Source organism: Zea mays, chromosome 8, assembly GCF_902167145.1.
Source record: "Zea mays cultivar B73 chromosome 8, Zm-B73-REFERENCE-NAM-5.0, whole genome shotgun sequence".
NCBI lineage: Eukaryota > Viridiplantae > Streptophyta > Magnoliopsida > Poales > Poaceae > Zea > Zea mays.
In genome coordinates, this window is record NC_050103.1 from 92,484,490 (window position 1) to 92,503,770 (window position 19,281).

Below are 19,281 nucleotides of genomic sequence, written 5' to 3' on the forward strand. Positions count from 1 at the left end.
GGGAAGCCTCTCCAGCGGCGGCCGCCGCTTCAGCACCGGCGACAGCAGCCGCCTGCGCACGGCGCGACCGTCGCCCGGATGGAGGACGGACAGCTGCACCCTGGTCAGGCAGCAGCAGTTCACCTTCCCCCGCATGGCTGGAGGATGCCTCCTCCGCACAGCTAGAGGATGCCCCTCTCCCCAGAATGCTGGAGGAAGAAGCGGGTTGCCGGCCCACGCGGAGGCAAGCCCCAACTCGGTACGCCCTCCTCCCCAGCCCGGATGATGAACATCCTTGAGGCTGAGGGCGGGGCAGAGGCTGCAGCCCGGCTTGCTTCTCCCCACCACAAGGCTGGTGGTCATCCCTACGGATGACCATTGATGAGGGACTGCAGCCGGGCTGCATGATGAAAATCCTTGAAGCCAAGCGATGGCTGAAGGGCGCCAACCCCCGCGAGGTCGCGCTCCTCCAACAACAGCAAGAGGAGGGCAACGCGGGTGCTCCCCATCTGGGGGCTCGAAAGGTGGAAGGACGCGATGCATGAGGGGAGTGTGGAGGCATGGCTACTGCCCGGGGGAATGACCCCTTTTTAAAGGCGGCTCTCCCCACTCGCATCCCCAAGCGTCACAGGCAAAGTCTCCACCGACGTGCTCCAGGGTCCTCCCCCTACGACACGGGCGCTGGGTCCCACATGTCATGCGAGCTGACCCGAAACACGAAGAAGGCAAACCGCTGCACGCGGAGCATGTAACCGCCCCGCGGTTATAAGCACTCCTCCATCCTCGCCGAAGCCAGCGGGCGAAAGGGTGGACTGCTATGCAAGAGGCGTGCAACCGCACCACTGTTGTGCACCCTTTCGGCATCATCGCATCCGGTGGGCCAGCGTGAAGGCCTGGGCCCGCAGGTCATGCCACCGGCGCGACGGTTACTGCGTGCAAAAAAAAGCACCGCCACTTGCGCTAATGCCGCATCTTCTCGACTGCGGAACTAGTGCCGCGACTCGAGGCAGCCCTGCGCATGACCCAACAGCGCCAATTGAGTGCAACGATCACGGGTCAGTCAGCCACGGGAGGAGGCGCGGCGGTCGATATGGCCAAAAGTGGGTCGGCAGTAATTGCAGCAGCAGACGGGTGGAAGCAGCGGTCAAATCGCCTGTAGGCTCGCGTCCCCTCCTGAAGCGACAGGAGAGCCCTCTCCCACGGCATGAAGACGACGCGCCCGTGTTCCGTTCCTCGAATGACTCGCGCACGCGCAACGGCCGCCCCACGAATCGCCCGTCCCGTCGCATTAACTCCTCGGCAAGGCAAGCGACACCCTTGACAGGCGAAGCGGGCGTCCCTTCACCTCCGCCATGATGACCGCATCAAAAAAGGTGCGCCACACTATTTAAATTCATATCCTTTTCCTCTTCCTCTTTCTCTCTCTTGCTATAGGGACCGGGAAAGGGGACATTTCGAAAAGGATCCTTCTCAGGGAAGGAAACGGGCCCCCGAGCCCTCGTACGGATCAGAGGTTCGAAGGCTGGCCCCTCGGAAGGGTTCGATAGCCGCCCCAGAGCACCCGGGCTCCGCGCCCATTACTGATCAGGGGTTCGAAGGCTGGCCCCTCGGAATGGTTCGACAGCCGCCCTAGAGCACGTAGAGTGAGGGATGACTCTGGGTACGTCCGTTACATGGCCGAGGCTCGGGCTACGCTCCCGAGGTACCCTAGGATGTTTCCGAGACCAGCAGGAGCGATTTTGTAACGGAATCCCACCGGAGGGAGGCATCGAGCCCTCGGACCCTATCGAATGGGTCTGGGTCCGGCAAATCACCTGTAGGTACTTTTGGAGCGCGCCTCTGCACCACTAGCCGACCCTTATCGAACGGGGCTCGGGCGTCCACTCGGATCACCCGTTAGCAACTCACTTGAAACACCATGTTCGGCGCCCTCCGAGGGCAACATGGCGCTTTACCCCCCTTCCTCCTTGCCGAAAGGCGACGAAGGGGCGTATAACAAAAGTCGAGATTATGGTTGATCGTCCTCTCGCTCCGTGCAGAGGCTCGTGGGCTGCTCTCGCACCAGGCTACGGCCAAACTGTTGATAGCATCAACAAACCAGCCTAAAAACTTGGAACCTGACCATGCACCTGGGCTGCGGCCAGGCCGCATGAGGGAACAACTAGGCCGGCCAAGGCATCACGAAAAGCATTAAGACCTCAGAGGAGTCAAACCACTCCTCTGAGGCCTCGGGGGCTACACCCGGCGGGTGCGCTCGCGCGCACCCACCGGAACAAAGAATAACCGAGAAAGACCGGTCCCCTCACAAAAATGCGGCAAAGCCTCCAAGCGAGTACCAACACTCCCTTCGAGGCTCGAGGGCTACTGTCCGGTACCGTAATTAGGGGTACCCCCAACACTCCTAAACATGGCTGGTAACCACCCTCAGCACAAACTGCAAATACTGATGGGCATGGTTTAGGTCAAGACCTCGTCTACCAAGGGGCGCAATCTCGCCTCACCCGAGCCCGGCCTCGGGCGGGAATAGTAGTCCCGGACGAATTCACGCCTCACCCGAGGGCCTCCTAAGGCGGTGGGCGCACCCTCGGCTCGCCCGAAGCCTAGCTCGGGCAGGCTTCATCGAGAAGCAACCTTGGCCAAATCGCCTTACCAACTGACCATATCGTAGGCGCATTCAATGCGAAGATCGCCTGATACCTTATCCTGACACGCGTGTCTCAGTCGGCAAGGTCGAAGTGACCGCAGTCACTTCGCCCTTTCACTGACCGACCTGACAGGAAAACAGCGCCGCTCGCCCCGCTCCGACTGCTGTGCCACCCACCGGGGTAAGACTGACAACAGCCGAGTTCAGCCTCGGGCGCAACAGGAAGCTCCGCCTCGCCTGACCTTAGGCCTCGGCCTCGGGAGGAGGTCTCCGCCTCGCCCGACCCTAGGACTCGGCCTCAGTCTCAGCCTCGGGAGGAATCGCGTCCTTGCCCGACCCCGACCCCGGCCTCGGCCTCGGGAGAAGTCTCCGCCTCGCCCGACCTTGGGCTCGGACCGACCGCACCACAGGGGATACATCATTACCCTACCCCTAGCTAGCTCAGGCTACGAGGGAACAAGACTGGCGTGCCATTTGGCTCGCCCTGGTAACAGGTAATGATGGTTCCCCACGTGTGTCCATGACGTCAGTGGTTCTCAGCCCCCTACGGAAGCAAGGAGACGTCAGCAGGATCCGAGCCGCACCGCCAGCTGTGCTTCTACAGGGCTCAGGCACTTCTCCGACGGCCACGTTATCGTGTACGCAGGGCTCAAGCGCTTCTCCGACAGCCACATTGGCATGTACACAGGGCTCAGGCACTTCTCTGCCAGACACGTTAGCGCATAGCTACACCCCCATTGTACATCTGGACCCTCTCCTTGCATCTATAAAAGGGAGGTCCAGGGCCTTCCTGCGGGGGGGGGGGGGGGGGGGGGTCGCGCGGGCGGACGAGCTAACGAACATGCTCACTCTCTCTATCTCGCGACGCTTGTAACCCCTACTACGAGCACCCCCGGTGCGAGATAATACAAGCCGCATTTCCCCCTTGTGTTCCATCTTGCGCCAACCCATCTGGGCAGGGGCACGCATCGATAAATTCACTGGTCGGCTCGGTTGAGGGTCCCCCGGGGTCCGAAACGCCGATAAAGGGGGAAATGAACTAATTTCCCCTTCAATCCCCTCCAATCCCTCTGTGATCCCTGGTCACCAAATCAGCCCTTATGGGCTTATTTCTGGGTCAGGCGACATTTATTCTACCATCCTTTTGAGTGGTCATGGTATTCGTGCCATCGAGACTTGGACCACCTTTGATGTAGCTCGCTTCCACTCATGGTGGGGTCGGACGGTTTTGTTTCTTTATAAATTTAGGCAGTCATTCGTTCGTGGTCACCTTACGAGCCTTTTGCCCTTTGGTTCCTTCCACGAATGGACTCCACAACTAGGTTAGCTAACGTGCCGCGGGACAGATTGATGCCATGTCGTGTTGGTTAAGGGTCGAGGTAAAGCTCCCCCTTGCTCGAGTGCCTCCTCGTTGCTCGAGTGCCTCCTCCCCTCTTCGTGGATGAGTCGGATGCCTCCCCCTCTCCGTCGTTGGGAGGCCCTGAAAGGGAAATTGACTTAATCATTTCCTATAATCGATTTTGGTGGTTAACGTCCAACACAAACCACGTGGACTAACTAGTTTGTCTAGATATCATTTATCATAGGTGCATAAGGTTCAACACAAACCAAGAAATAAATTCAGTTAGGGATTCAATCAAAAAATTGGAGCAAGATTGATAGTGTGCTACCAAGTGGCGCATCGGACACTGTTCGGTGCACCGGGCTAGGCAGCCAGCAAACCAGCCACTCTCGGGTTTCTTCTGGGCGCGCTCCACTATAATTCATCAGACTGTCCGGTGTGCCACCGGACTGTCCGGTGAGCCAGTGTAGCAACGACTCCCTTCTCACCAACGGTCGACTGCTCAGATGAACAGTGTCGTGCAGAAGTCAGAGGTCACCGAACTGTCCGGTGTGGCACCAGACTGTCCAGAGCAGCAAAAAGACAAAGCACTCCAACGGCCAACAGCTCCAAACCCTAACGGACGTGCTGACGTGGCGCGCACCCAACAGTGAACAGTGACTGTCCGGTGCGCCACCGGACTGTCCGGTGCGCCCATCGCCAATAGACTTTGCCAACAACTAGGAAGTGGTTGGGGGCTATAAATACCCCCCAACCACCTCATTCAAAGCTATCCAAGTGTTCTGAATTCAACATCCAATACAAGAGCAAAAGACTCCACTTTAAGACACATTCAATAGATCAAAATCCTCTCCAAGTCCCAAAATCAACTCCACCACTTAGTGACTTGAGAGAGAGAGAGTTTTTTGTGTTCATTTGCACTCTTGTTGCTTGGATTGCCTTCTTCCTTTCTCATTCCAATTCTTAAGTGCTTTGTAAAGCTAAGCAAGAGACACCAAGTGTGTGGTGGTCCTTGCGGGGTCTTAGTGACCCGTGTGATTAAGAGAAGGCTCACTCGGTCTAAGTGACCATTTGAGAGAGAGGGAAAGAGTTGAAATAGTCCCGACCTTTATGGCCTCCTCAACGGGGATTAGGTTCTTTGGAACCGAACCTCGGTAAAACAAATCACCGTGTTTACTTGTGTTGATTTCCATTTGATTTGTTTGCCCTCTTTCCTCTCTCTAAGGTTTCCTTGCTAATATTGATTTGAGTTTGCTCCCAAACGTTATCTGCATCATTTGAGCAACTTGTGGCAAGAGAAACAATCTTTCACCTCGAATTTAATTCTAACGCTAACCCTCGGCCTTAGTGTGTGTTTAAGTTTATAAATTTCAGGTTTCACCTATTCACCCCCCTATAGGCGACTTTCAATTGGTATCAGAGCCAATGCTTCATTAAGAGTCTAAGTAATTCGAAGTGATGTCTGGAGATCACGCCAAGAGGGAGATCATTACCTGCGACAAGCCCGCAGGCTCGGGGAAGACTCTCTCAAGGGAGTCCGGCAACAAGTATAAGGAGGAATCCTCTTACTCCATCAAGTCACATAGGAGGGGTGACAAGAAGAAAAAGAAAATGAAGAAGGTGGTCTACTACGAGACTGACTCTTCATCACCCTCCACGTCTGGCACCGAGTTGTCCACTACTTCTAAGGGCCATGAGCGCAACAAGTATAGTAAGACGCCCCTATGCTATTCTCGTATTTCAAAGCACGCTCCATTACTTTCCGTACCCCAAGCGCGAGACGATAGAGGGAAAGCTCGATCGATTCGTCCTCAACAAATGGGAAGAGCCGCAAGCTATGTACAACCGGCTCAAGACAATGGTGAACCAAGTGCGCAACCTCAGGAGCACCAAGTGGGATGTCCATGAGATGGTCAAGGTTATTCTTAGATCACTTGTTTTTCGTAATCCCACTCAAGTGCAACTAATCCGTGGAGACCCTAGATATAACAGATGTCTCTCGAGGAAGTGGTTGGCAAGTTTGTGAGCTTTGAACTTATGATCAAAGACTCCAAACATATTGTCAACTTGGAGCAAGGCGCCACCTCTACACCCAAGGTGCAACCCGTTGCATTCAAAGCAACGGAAGAAAAGGAGGAATCTACACCAAGTAGGCTTCCAATTGACGCCTCCAAGCTCGACAACGAGGAGATGCCTCTTATCATTAAGAGATTTCGACAAATCCTCAAGCAAAGGAGAGGGGAGGACTACAAACCCCGCTCCAAAAGGGTGTGCTACCGATGTGGTAAGTCTGGTCATTTCATTGCAAAATGTCCATATACGAGTGAAAGTGACAGGGACGACGACAAGAAGGGGAAGAAGAAAATGGAGAAGGAAAGGTACTACACGAAGAAGGGTGGCGAGGCGCACATGGGGCGAGAATGGGACTCCAACGAGAGTTCCACCGACTCCTCCTCCGACGAGGACGCCGCCAACATCACCATCAACAAGGGACTTCTCTTCCCCAACATCGGCCACAAGTGTCTCATGGCTAAGAACGACAAGAAGAAGAAGGTATACTCTAGAGCCACCCCTAAGTATACTACATTCGATGATGAGGGTAGCTCTAGTGATAATGAAGATGACTTAATTTCTCTCTTTGCCAACCTTAACATGGACCAAAAGAAAAAATTAAATGAATTAATAGAAACCATTAACGAGAAGGATGACCTCTTGGAATGCTAAGAGGATTTGCTCGTTAAAGAAAATAAATTTTTTTGTTAAGTTGAAAAATGCTTATGCTCTAGAAGTAGAAAAATATGAAAATTTAACTAAGGAGCTTAGCATATGCAATGATTCAATTTCATGTCTTAGAAATGCTAAGATTGATGAATTTAATGTTTGCAAACCCTCTACATCTACTGTTGAGCATGTTACTATTTGTACTAGATGTAGAGATATTAATGTTGAAGCTATCGATGATCACCTTGCCATGATTAAACAACAAAATGATCACATAGCTACATTAAATGCAAAAATTATCGAGCATGAACTTGAAAATGAAAAACTTAAATTTGCTAGAAGCATGCTCTTTAATGGGAGACGCCCTGACATTAAGGATGGTATTGGTTTCCAACAAGGGAACCAAAGCACCACCAAACTTAATGCCCCTAAGAAATTGTCTAATTTTGTTAAGGGTAAGGCTCCCATGGTTCAGGATAGAGAGGGTTACATTTTATATCCTGCAAACTATCCTGAGCATAAGATTAGGAAAATTCATGATAGAAAACCTCACACTGCTTCTCATCATGCTTTTATGTATAAAAATGAGAAAAGGCTATTTAGTCCTCACGCGGACCATTCGACCCCAGGGTGCGGACTGTCCGGTACGTCAGGCAGGGAACTCTAGCCCTGCGCCAGGTCACGGACCATCCGGCCCATGGCCGCGGAACGTCCGCGCCTATGCAGAGAGCACCGACGCCGGTTCTCATTATAGTGTTTGGCACCCGAAAAGGTGTTAACACACTTTTTGGTGACTTCGCTGGGGAAAACACATTGTCGGTACCCTGAAACAGGGGTACCCGTTACTACAGTGTGAAGGCACGGTGCCCATGCGGCTATCTCTAGTAGCGTGGTAAACAGCACCCGACCCCACCACGTGGACGGCTCCATGGTCGCCGCGTGGCCAGAGAAGACGATATACTCCAGGATATCAACAGTGGGTTCGGACCCCCATGGGAAAGTGCCGGACCCCTGTACGTACGGACCGGACCTCCGGGTAAGGTCCGGAACCTCCACGGGCGTGCCCGGACCCCTAGGACGTGTCCCAGACCCCCCTGTGCAGGGTCCGGGCCACTCACAGCAAGGTCCCGAGATTCTGGGACAAAGAATACCCAGGCCTTGATCAAGGCCAGGTGGGGGTCTGGAGCCGACACGTGTCCGGACCATACCGCGTATGCTTCCACTCCCCGCTCAGGCGGAGACCCGATGCTGCCGCGTGGCCGACTGCCCATGACGTAAGCCAACGGGCGGAGCCTAACGTAAGGCTTTTGGGCTGCGCGTCCTCTGCATTTATTGCGGATAAGGCGCGCCGCCTGTCCATTCCACTGGCAGGCGATGTGCCGCCTCGGCATTTAATGAGCCCTGTCCATTCCACTGGCAGGCGATCTGCGGCCTCAGCATTTAATGTGCCATGTCCACTCCGCTGACGGGCGGTGACCAAACCATCCTGTAAGCGGCGTGCCTATCCATTCCATTGGCAGGCAGTACGCCCGTGCTGCGGCATACACTGTGCTCATCATGGCTCGCGCGTTACCGAGGAAGCAGCCGCAAGATATTAATACTATATGGACTACGGACATTAAGGCGCTCGAAGATCTTCTGGGCGACACTGGCATTGGATACTTCTATATCTATTCCCTTCGTTTTGCCCTAGGGCCCACATGTCGGGGCTCAGCACCCTTGTACGTGCCCCCCTTGAGCTATAAAAGGGAGGGCACACGGCATTACAAGGCAGACCCAACTTAGGCTCACACACACTCAAACTCACAAGTTCATACAAGCTCTCAAGCTCATACATCACACAATGGAGTAGGGTATTACGCTCCAGTGGACCGAACTACTCTAAACCCTTGTGTGTTGTTGTGTTCTTCCCGATTCCATCTAGCAGGCAAAACGCTTAGGCCCCTCCTCATCTTAGGATTTAGGGCGGGTGCGTTCCGCCACCCGGCCGGAGAATTTCCTCTCCGACATTTGGTGCACCAGGTAGGGGCTTAGGCTTTAGGTTTTTGCTTGTTTCTGCTCGACGCCATGGTCCACATCGTCGAGCACCATGATTTCATGCTCGAGGACTTCATTTTGGAGGAGGCGGCAACCTCTTACACACCATGGGCCACCAACCTCCATGCACCTGGTGCGGCAGCTGCTGCTGTGCACTCTGCGCGGCAGCACACTCCCGCACAAACGTCCAGGGCGTCTAGGGCTGCGCCTGGGGTGTTGTCCGCATCCAGAGAGTTGCTGCGCCACCTTCCTAGCTCCACGGCCTCGCTAGGGGCCATGAAGCAGTGGCTCGAGTGCCGTCCCCCAAGACGGCAAAAGAAGAAGAAAAAGAACCGCGGCCACGAGAAGCCACAGTCTGCCGCTCCGATCGTCGCAGCTGCGACTGGGGGCCGGAGCGAGCGCAACAAGCGCCCGCGGCCGCAAAGGGGTAACAACGGCTCATGCCCTATACACCCCAACAGTCGCCATAGCGTCGCGGACTGCCGCGAGATCATTGAACTCGCGAAGCGCGTTAGTGAACGGCACGAGCAGACCTCGGGTATCAGTCGCCTGAGGGGGTCCTGAAGGATGTTTTCACCGAAGACTCCGACACCGGTGACGACAGCTAATCGCGCTGGCAGGGAGACCCCGCTCTTCCTGGTCTGCGGGGCCGAAGCTTGCTTTCCCCCGGAAACCCTTATGGGCTCCCCACGGGCCCAGTCTTTTGATGGGTTTATGAAGGAACAGCTGTGACGTAAGGGCGTGGACTTCATCAACGAACGCAGATGGTGAGCGGTGATCCGAAATGCACGTTACAACCAAGCGCTCGGGCGCTACCGCCCGCGGATCATGCATAGTAGGGAACTCAGGGTTAGGGACCTGGTCCTAAGGAGAATCCTAAACCAAGAAGGGCTCCTCAAACTCTCCCCCAGCTGGGAAGGACCCCTCAAGGTGACGGAGATATGCCGACCCGGGTGTGTCCACCTTGCCACAACTGAAGGAACACCCCTTCCTAACCTAGAGCATCGCCGTAAGTTATATCTATAGGAGCAAGTCTGAGGGGATTGGGTTTCTTCTTTTTGTAACTAAGTTGTGCATACGTGTATGCCAGCCCGGTGAGGTCCACCCTCATAAGCCCGACATGTTGGTCTAAACCCATGCATATCGAGTTATAAAAGAAAGGATTTCCCCCCTTAGATGTGCTTCTGTGATGGTTTTATTCTGTTGCAGTTCCTAGATATTATTTTTTATCTAAGCCACCCATACAGCTCCCCACTCTAGTATCATGACATCCGAATTGAGTAGCCAGGCTTGCAGTTTAGGAACCCTCTACGAAAGCAGGGGGTCCGGCAGCTTGGGGGTCGGTTCTAGAAAACGGGTACTCGTTCCCTAGGGTGGTCCGGAGATGTGTAGCCGCTTAGCTTGGTTCCGTACCCTAAGCCTGCACGCTCCACCACTCTACGACATGTATCCTAGTATTTGGAACTATAGCCCAGTGGGTCTGGGAACCTAGGGTCCGGTCCTAAAGAATGGACACACGTCTCCTGGGGTGGTCCAGAGTCGTGTAGCCGCTTAGCTTGGTTCTGTACCCTAAGCTTGCACGCTCCACCACTCTATGATGGGTGTCCTAGTATATGAAGCTGTGATTCAAGGGGTCCAGGCACACGGCTTGGCTCCCTGGGCTAAACCTTGCAGGTCCTGTTGCGTGAATCAAGGGATGGCTGATACCAGACGATGGGCCTTATGGGTGTGCTACTAACACTTCCTAGCTGAAGCTGTGAATAGGTCCAGGTCCCAGTTGAGGCTACCTCCTGGGGGCCGGGACACCAACTCTTTCTTAGGTATGCTGGTATCCAGCCTCGACACGTCGAGCCTACATCCCAGGGGGGGCCAAGTACCAGGCGAGGAGTTGGTAGCACCACACACAACAAGAACAAATACCATACAAGATAAGAACTGTTTAATTGATAGTTCTCAAAAGTATCTTACAAAAACAAAAGTTATTACCCGCCTTCAAGCGGAGCCCTAGCCTCATTTCTACAGGTATGAGCTACTCGACATCAGCAGGGTCGTGTTGGAGGCACGCAGTCGTCGTCTCCACGACATCTTGTATGACCTCCTGGGCAGCGTCTTCAGCGTCGGCAGCCGGACCAGCGATCACTGCCATAGCCCATGGGCATCCTCCCTCAGCGCCGTCGTAGTGCAGCTGCCGGGCGCAGACCTGCCGCTCACCCTGATCGCAGCGGCGGCCCCCTTGATGCGTGCATCAAGGCAAAGGAGCCCTCATCGTTGGAGGCAACGTCGAGGCCATTAAAGCCAAAGAGATGGAGGCGTGGCAGCACACGGCGCTCGGCGGCCTGGCCACTGAGACGGAGCGAGAGCTCGACCAGTTCATGGAGGCGTACCACTAGGTGCTGGTGAAGTTCAGGGAGGAACTGACGGGATTGCTGCGGGAGGCGCAGCTCAACTCTGGAAGAAGCGAAAGATGGAGCCACAACTCAGCTCGCTTTCCGCCTCCGGAAGGTCACTGCGCAACACCCTTTCGTTCGAGAACTGCCGGAAGAAGCGAAAGATGGAGCCGCAGCTCAGCTCGCTTTCCACCTCCGGAAGGTCGCTGTGCAGCACCCTTTCGTTCGGACGCTGGCGGAAGAAGCGCCACCCCCACGGATATCTCGCACAGATGGGCAAAAATGGCCACCTAGAGGATGGGGTGGGCCATGAGGCGCTGATGTTGGAGGCCGAGCTTCTCCAGCAGTCGCAGGAAGAAAGGCGAGATCGGCAGCGCCAACCCACAGGAGAGGAAGGAGACGAAGAGCACGAACTCCTCGGCGGCGAGACCGCCGAGGAGAGAAGTGCCAGCGGCGGATCCTTCCGGCGAACGCCGGCGCACCCCATCCGAGCAGGTTGCGCACCAGGTTGAGTGCCAGCTCGGACTGGAAGCGCCCGGGATGGACTAGCAAAGCCACGGCAACTACGACGGCGGAAAGCAGAGGAGCGCAAATGCAGTGGGGCGCGGAGAACTCAAAGGCGAAAGGGCGCAGCAGTTGGAAAGAATGTGAAAGCGTAACTACTGCACGCGAGGTGAATCCCTTTTCAAGGAAGACACTCCCGCTCGCGCCCCGAGACGCCGCAGGAAATCTTGCCCGGCGCGCACTGAAGTAGCCCAGCCTATGACACAGGGGCCTGGGCCCACAAGTCATACAACTGGTGTGCGGGTATCCGAGTGCTGGGAAGGCGAACCGCCACGTGAAGAGCAAACCGTCGCCCGCGGTAGTGCGCCTCTCCATCTCCGCCGAAAACAACGGTCCAGTCTCTGACACGGGGGCCCGGGCCCACGAGTCATACTCCTTGGATGTCAGTTTCAGAGTACAGGAAGAGTGAGCTGCCACTCGCGCCAGTACTGTGCCTCCTCGGGGCCGCCATAGAAGATAGAGAAGGTAATTTTTCAAACCAGTGCAGCGGTATCGAGGCACCTCGCGCGTGGCCCGGCGAAACCATCATGCGTGGGGGCCACGGGTTAGTCAGCCGCAGGGACAGACGTGGTAGTTGGCGTGATCGAAGGCGGACTGGCAGTGATTACGTCAGCGAGCGCACGGAAGCGGCGCACCAATCGCCAACCAGGCTTTGGCCCCACCTGCAGGCTCGTATCCTCCTCTAAGGTGGGCCCGGGGGGCCACTGTCGGTACCCTGAAACAGAGGTACCCCTTACTACAGTGTGAAGGCACAGTGCCCATGCGACCATCTCTAGTCGCGTGGTAAACAGCACCCGACCCCACCACGTGGACGGCTCTCGGGTCGCCGCGTGGCCAGAGAAGACGATATACTCCAGGATATCAACAGTGGGTCCGGACCCCCATGGGAAAGTGCTGGACCCCTATACGTACGAACCAGACCTCCGGGTAAAGTCCGAAACCTCCACGGGCGTGCCCGGACCCCCTGTGCAGGGTCTGGGCCACTCACAGCAAGGTCCCAGGATTCCGAGACAAAGAATACCTAGGCCTTGATCAAGGCTAGGCGGGGGTCCGGAGCCGACACGTGTCCGGACCATACCGCATACGCTTCCGCTCCCTGCTCAGGCGGAGACCCGATGCTACCGCGTGGCCGACTGCCCGTGACGTAAGCCAACAGGCGGAGCCTGACGTAAGGCTTTTGGGCCGTGCATCCTATGCATTTATTGCGGATAAGGCGCACCGCCTGTCTATTCCACTGGCAGGCGATGTGCCGCCTCAGCATTTAATGTGCCCTATCCACTCCGCTAACGGGCGGCGACCAGACCATCCTGTAGGCGGCGTGCCTCTCCATTCCGTTGGCAGGCAGTACGCCCGTGCTGTGGCATACACTGTGCTCATCATGGCTCGCGCGTTACCAAGGAAGCATCCACGAGATATTAATACTATATGGACTACGGACATTATGGCGCTCGAAGATCTTCTGGGCGACACTGACATTGGATACTTCTATATGTATTCCCTTCGTTTTGCCCTTGGGCCCACATGTCGGGGCTCAGCACCCTTGTATGTGTCCCCTTGAGCTATAAAAGGGAGGGCACACGACGTTACAAGGCAGACCCAACTCAGACCCAACTTAGACCCAACTTAGGCTCACACACTCAAACTCACAAGTTCATACAAGCTCTCAAGCTCAATACATCACAAAGTGGAGTAGGGTATTACGCTCCGGCGTCCCGAACCACTCTAAACCCTTGTGTGTTCTTGTGTTCTTCCTGATTCCATCTAGCAGGCAAAACGCTTAGGCCCCTCCTCATCTTAGGATTTAGGGCGGGTGCGTTCCGCCACCCGGCCGGAGAATTTCCTCTCCGACACACATATAGACCCATTAGATCAGCCGTCAATGGCTGGTTCAAGGGATAGCTATGACGTCTGCCCTAGCAATATCATAGAGCCGACTTGGGAGACCTTGCCGGCTGACGAACAGCTCCAGTTCGAGGAGCACAAGGAGCAGCTGATCCAAGAGGCAAAGGCGAAATTCCTGGCCAACTTCAAGGTGGACAGGAACGACAAGGTCGTTCGGCAACGGACGACAGATCTGGCTTCACTCTGACCCATAACAGATACCCCCAATGTAAGTAACACCAATGAGCTCCAAACTCTTAAAGCTTACATAGATGAACAATGAGAGCAAATGCTACATATCGTAGGGCTATACAAAAGGATTATAAAAGGCTAGTACGTGCATTTGATAAATCCACAGTTGCAAATTTTCCTTCGCACGAGGTTGAATTGGGGGAAATACACATAATTCATCGGCTACAGGTTGTCACGACTAGTCACAACCCCTTTATGGGATGCTGATGGACACATGCCCTGAGCAACCACAACCTCCTTCGCACATCGGCAATAAATTAGCCGGTCTGCACATGACCGACCGTCCGCACGTGAGCGCGGACTGTCCGGACCAGCAACGGCCGGGCCCATGTTCAATGAGTTACCAAGATATGCGTCCGAGCCGCCACATGTTACACAAGCCCTAAACCACCCAGACAGATCGTACGCATATGATCACGGATGGTCCTCACAGCCGACCGGGCGGTCCGTGTATCTGACTGCACGGTCCGACATAGGGATGTTAGAGGAAGATTATTACCTAAATCCTCGTCCGTCCCAGCAACACTTCCCATCACACTATACAATGCACCACCTCATTAATACAGAATCCCAAGCCCATGGGAGCGAGTACTTTCTGGCCCCGCCTAGAAGGCCGGAAAGGAACGGTCAATCCTATGAACCATATAGGGCAAATAGTAATGCACCACATAACTCAAACCAATGGGGGGAAGACAAGATGCTAATATCCAGTCAACCTTACCTATGTTTGACCAGAGAGCCAGTGGTCTCGCACCGGCTGCCATTGATATAGTGAGGGAAGAAATAACCGGGGTGTTCCGAGATAAGCTCGGAGTAAGCATGGTCCCTAGGGGACAGTCATATCGGAGGCCTTATGACAGCTGATTTTACCACCACCCATACCCACAGGTAACCAGGATACCCGAATTTGCAAAATTTTTGGGTGATCAAGGAAAAAAGCACACGTGAACACATAGACCAATTTCTAGCACAATTAGGAGAATTGGCCGACACAGAGGTGTTCCGCGTGCGTTTATTTTCGTTATCTTTAACAGGAACCGCAATCGCATGGTACTCTACATTAACCCCTAATTCTATTTTGTCATGGGGGGATTTAGAACAAAAATTCCATGATCACTTCTTTTTGGGTGATTATGAATTAGATTTGGTAGACCTAGTGGCCCTACGGCAAGGGAAAGACGAATCAGTTAATGAATACATCCGGAGGTTCCGGGATACAAGAAACCGATGCTTTCAAATTCATTTAGCAGAAAAACAGTTAGCAGGTTTAGCCTTTAATGGACTGCGATATTATTTAAAGGAAAGATTAGAAGGTATCCAGTTTTTTACGCTAGCACAATTACATCAAAGAGCTTTGGCTTGTGAAAGCCGAAGCAAAGAAACTGCTAAAACAGTTCGTCACAACGTGCATATAGTAGAGTGCGACCAAAGCAGCTCGGATGACGAATCAACAGAAGTATACGCAGCTGAAATGGTTTGGCCAAAAGAGGCCAAATCCTCGGCTTGTTCCTCCTTGCAGCCGGTTCAAAAGAAACAGCAAGAGGAGGTTAAGTTTACATTTAATGATGGTAAATATGACAAAATATTTGATGAATTACTCAAAAATGGCAACATTAAAATAAATCATACTGTTCCATCCGCCGACGAGCTAAAACGTCATGCATACTGCAAGTGGCATAACTCATTTTCTCATGCCACTAATGACTGTAATGTATTTCAACGACAAATTCGATTGACCATTAACGAGGGACGATTGAAATTTCAGGAAATGCAGGTGGATACAAATCCCTTCCCGATAAATGTGATCGACTTCGAGGAAAGAGGGTCCTAATTCGGCCAAGCACGACTGATAAGGGCAAAGACAAAGAGATAATCATCGGCGACGCGCGGGAGGCCGATGGGAATAATAAAATTTCTTGCGGGAAAGTGGTGGCCGAGAAGAATCCTGATGGAGGAGAGACCCTTAAAGTGACTATCACAACCTCTGGCACTGGGGGGCTAGCACAGACCAAGAGACGGACGCAGGAACCCATAATGCGCATCACGGACGGTCCGACGCCCAGGCGCGAACGGTCCGGGACGACACCAGACGGTCCAGAGAATTTCAGCGGACGGTCCGACAATACTCAAGACCCGCAACGTCCGCATACCTTCAAGCCACGACGACCAGAGATAGGTACGTGGAAAACTAATATATTTAAGGCAGCTGGTCGGCTGGTCAAATCTGGCCTGACCGTTAATCAATTATTATCCAAATATGTAAAAAAGAAGGTCAGCCCAAGTGACCGGACAGCGAAACGACCTCGCTCACCCACTCAAGAGCGACAGCAGGTAAGACCGATTGTACCACCTCACCAATCGGAAAGAACGATAGGTCATAATGTCCAACTACGGCCCAACATACCTGCATGGACACCTCCACTCACATGTCTACCTATGCCATATCCATATACATACATATCATCACCATATACCCTGAATCAAATGTGGAGCATGCCACCTTATCCATTTGAGATGCCACAGTACCCCGCTTGGGGGCACCCCAAACATCCGTATTTAGCAGGTTGGCACCTCTAGTACAAGACCAATTGAGCGCCACTCAATCCGGTCACCAGGCACCAGCCCAGCAAGATTGCCGGACCACTCGGCCGCAAAGACCGACCAATCCAGCAGGGGGGCATATACCTACAGAAACCGAAAGAACGACAAAAAGGACATCATCAAAATAGGTACAACAGATGTCGTCGTATAGGAAAATAATGAAGGGCCGATGATTTTTGGTGAATCGGCCAACACAACCAAAAAAGAAGATATGGCTGCCATCAAAATAGCCGATCCAAAATACTCCATGCCTCGATGGTGCCCATCGGGATTGACACGGTCCCAAAAGCAAAAATTACAGCGCTTAAGAGCGAAGGAGAACCCAGCAAAGGAGGTGGAAAAGATATTTAATGACACACATCCACAATACCCACCACCTTCCGCAGATGGCACGGAAATAACTAGCCTTAGAGGATCTCCAATTGCTTCCCAGAAGTCTCTCCTAAATTGATTTTTTTAGAAAAAAACACAAAAACGTGTCTCCAACAGTTCCCTAAAACGCTCCCAACTTTTTCATAGCCCTTAAAACTCACTGATTTGTAGATACAAATGTGGAGTTTTTTGGGCTCCCCAGAAACAATCTGTCGATTTAAGAGATCTGTTGGAGAAAGAATTAAAATCTACACTCACTAATTTTTTAGATGCCCCTCAAAACTGATTTTGAGAAGTCATTTTTTAGAACCTCTTAGAGATGCATTTATAAGCTATTTTCGACGCAAGAGCCTTATTTTCGGCGGTTCTCGGCCGAAAAAAAAGAATCTGGTTACTGTAGTGGCTCAAATACACACCAAATTGAAAACCACTTGATTCCACCAGCATCTGGACATTTTCACAGGCCGGCAGCCGGCCGCAAAGAAAAACTCCTTTCCATCTCCTCCATATCCTCCCACTAGGAACCTACGCAACGAAAAAGATCGAGCGCTGAAACCAGGCCCGGCTTCGCCCCCGGCGCTGCCCACGCTCAGTCTGACAGGTCGTGCTCGTGCCAGCACAGCAGCATGGTGACGCACCGCCGGAGGATGTAGAGCCGCGTCCGCTGCTGCTTCAGCACTTTGTAGCAACGCCGCCGGAGCCCCGCGCAGCCACCGCCGGCACGCTTGCCCCGCCGCCGATCGAGCCGCGTCGTCGTCGTCTCCTGCGCGCCGCCGCGGTCAGTAGCAGCAGCATCGGCGGCCGCCGCTGGCACCGAGAGGTGGTGGTACGCCGAGCAGACGGAGGCGGAAGCAGACGCTGCGAGCTCCATGGGAGGAACAGGAGTAGAAGAGCTTGGCAATTGTGGCGCAGCCACGCAGGTGAGAGTAGAGGAGGAGGAATCGGGACGGGGGTGCCTGTTCCGGAACGGGAAGGGCGTTGCGTTAATATAAGCCAGGCACGGCCGATGCCCCGGGCCCACGTGACTGCGACGGCTAGCTAGTTATGGGGAGAGGCCGACATGAGGAGTCTCAACCGGGAATTCTGTCCACCGTGTCCTCTGTTCCACCAAAACCAAACAATCATGCATTGAAGTGATTCATTTTGTTTCATTTTACAAAGGTGAGAAAATGTAGAGGAATTTTTCTGAAAACCTTAAGTACTATAGCTCTACGATAGTCTCGTGGAATTTATACTTATTAGTAGCTTCTACAATTCGTCCGTGGACACACACTAGGGAGAGGAAGTTTTGTAGCGGTGTTTTTAAGATTATCATGTAGTAAGACAAAATACAATAAAACATTGGTAAGAACAACTATTCTTATTAATTGATGCTTTCATTCACACTTGTTTCATAGACATTTAGGGGGTGTTTGGAAGTAAAGTTTTTTCACAGTTTTGGAAGAATATTGCAGTATTCTCAAATACTGCAGTATTATATACAGAATGGTGTTTGGCAAGCTAGCTAAAATCTCTGTTTTTAAAAAGTTGTTTTAAGGTATTCTAAACTTAGGTCTAGACCTCAATTTCCAAAATTGTGGTATTGTAACTGTGGTATTGTCATGACTAAAATATACCGTAGTATTTCAAAAACTGTATTTTCAAAAACTTTGTTCCCAAACAGAGCCTTAATTATATATATGTCTTACCTAGGGTTAGAAGACCAAACCAATTCAGAGCTCCATGACATAAAATGACCCGATTCGTATCTCTCTCTTTTTAGAAATGTCAACACATTTTAAAAATGCTTACATGACGATGTCCACGTATTACACATGAATAGTGCTGGGAATATGGACCGGGTTTTTTGGCTAGCACTACCGGAATTCGGCTCTTTACCGAGTGCTCGGCGCTTTGTCGAGTGCTTTCTATCGGGCACTCGGCAAATGTGATATCTGTGATGATTATGTGATATCTGTGATATACATGTGATATCTTTTATTTGTTTGGATGGAATAGAAAAAACAAATAAAAAAGATGTATACTGGTCACTTTGCTGAGTGTAACACTCGGCAAAGAGGTGCTTTGCCGAGTGTCAGGGCTATAGCACTCAGCAGAGAAGGAACACTTAGGCACCGGTAAAGCTTTTTTGCCAAGTGTTGTGGCCCTGGCACTCGGCAATGAAGCAAGCTTTGCCGAGTGACTCCTAGAGCACTCGGCAAAGAAACTGACAAAGGGCCCTGCTGGTGGACCCTTTACCGAGTGTAGACTGGTAGACACTCGGCAAAGAGCTAATCTCTTTGCCGAGTGTATTAGGTGACACACGGCAAAGGTAGTCTCTTTGCCGAGTGTCACCTAGAACACTCAACAAAGGCGCCGTCTCCGTTACTAGGCGCCGTGACGGCGGCTTTTCTTTGCCGAGTGCCCAATAAAAAGTACTCGGCAAAGAAGTCGTTGCCGATGTACTGTTCGCCGAGCTCTCTTTGCTGAGTGTCACAGTCAGAAAAGTTTTTGCCGAGTGC

General features: G+C 52.9%; 1 protein-coding gene across 2 annotated transcripts; it reads right to left on the bottom strand.

Annotated features, from left to right (window-relative positions):
* Positions 1-15,988: 15,988 nt before the first annotated feature.
* LOC103635545 (ROTUNDIFOLIA like 12) lies at positions 15,989-18,085 on the bottom strand. 2 transcript variants are annotated; one of them, XM_020542564.3, is made up of 2 exons: positions 17,419-18,085; positions 15,989-16,492 (listed from the first exon to the last, which is right to left on the bottom strand). In XM_020542564.3, the coding sequence occupies exons 1-2, from the start codon at positions 17,649-17,651 to the stop codon at positions 16,381-16,383; spliced, it is 345 nt and encodes a 114-aa protein (XP_020398153.1). In that variant the 5' UTR covers positions 17,652-18,085; the 3' UTR covers positions 15,989-16,380. The 2 variants fall into 2 exon arrangements, with proteins under 2 accessions (XP_020398153.1, XP_008656196.1); XM_008657974.4 differs by lacking the exon at positions 15,989-16,492 and having other exon boundaries at positions 17,133-18,037.
* Between the last annotated feature and the right edge of the window lie 1,196 nt (positions 18,086-19,281).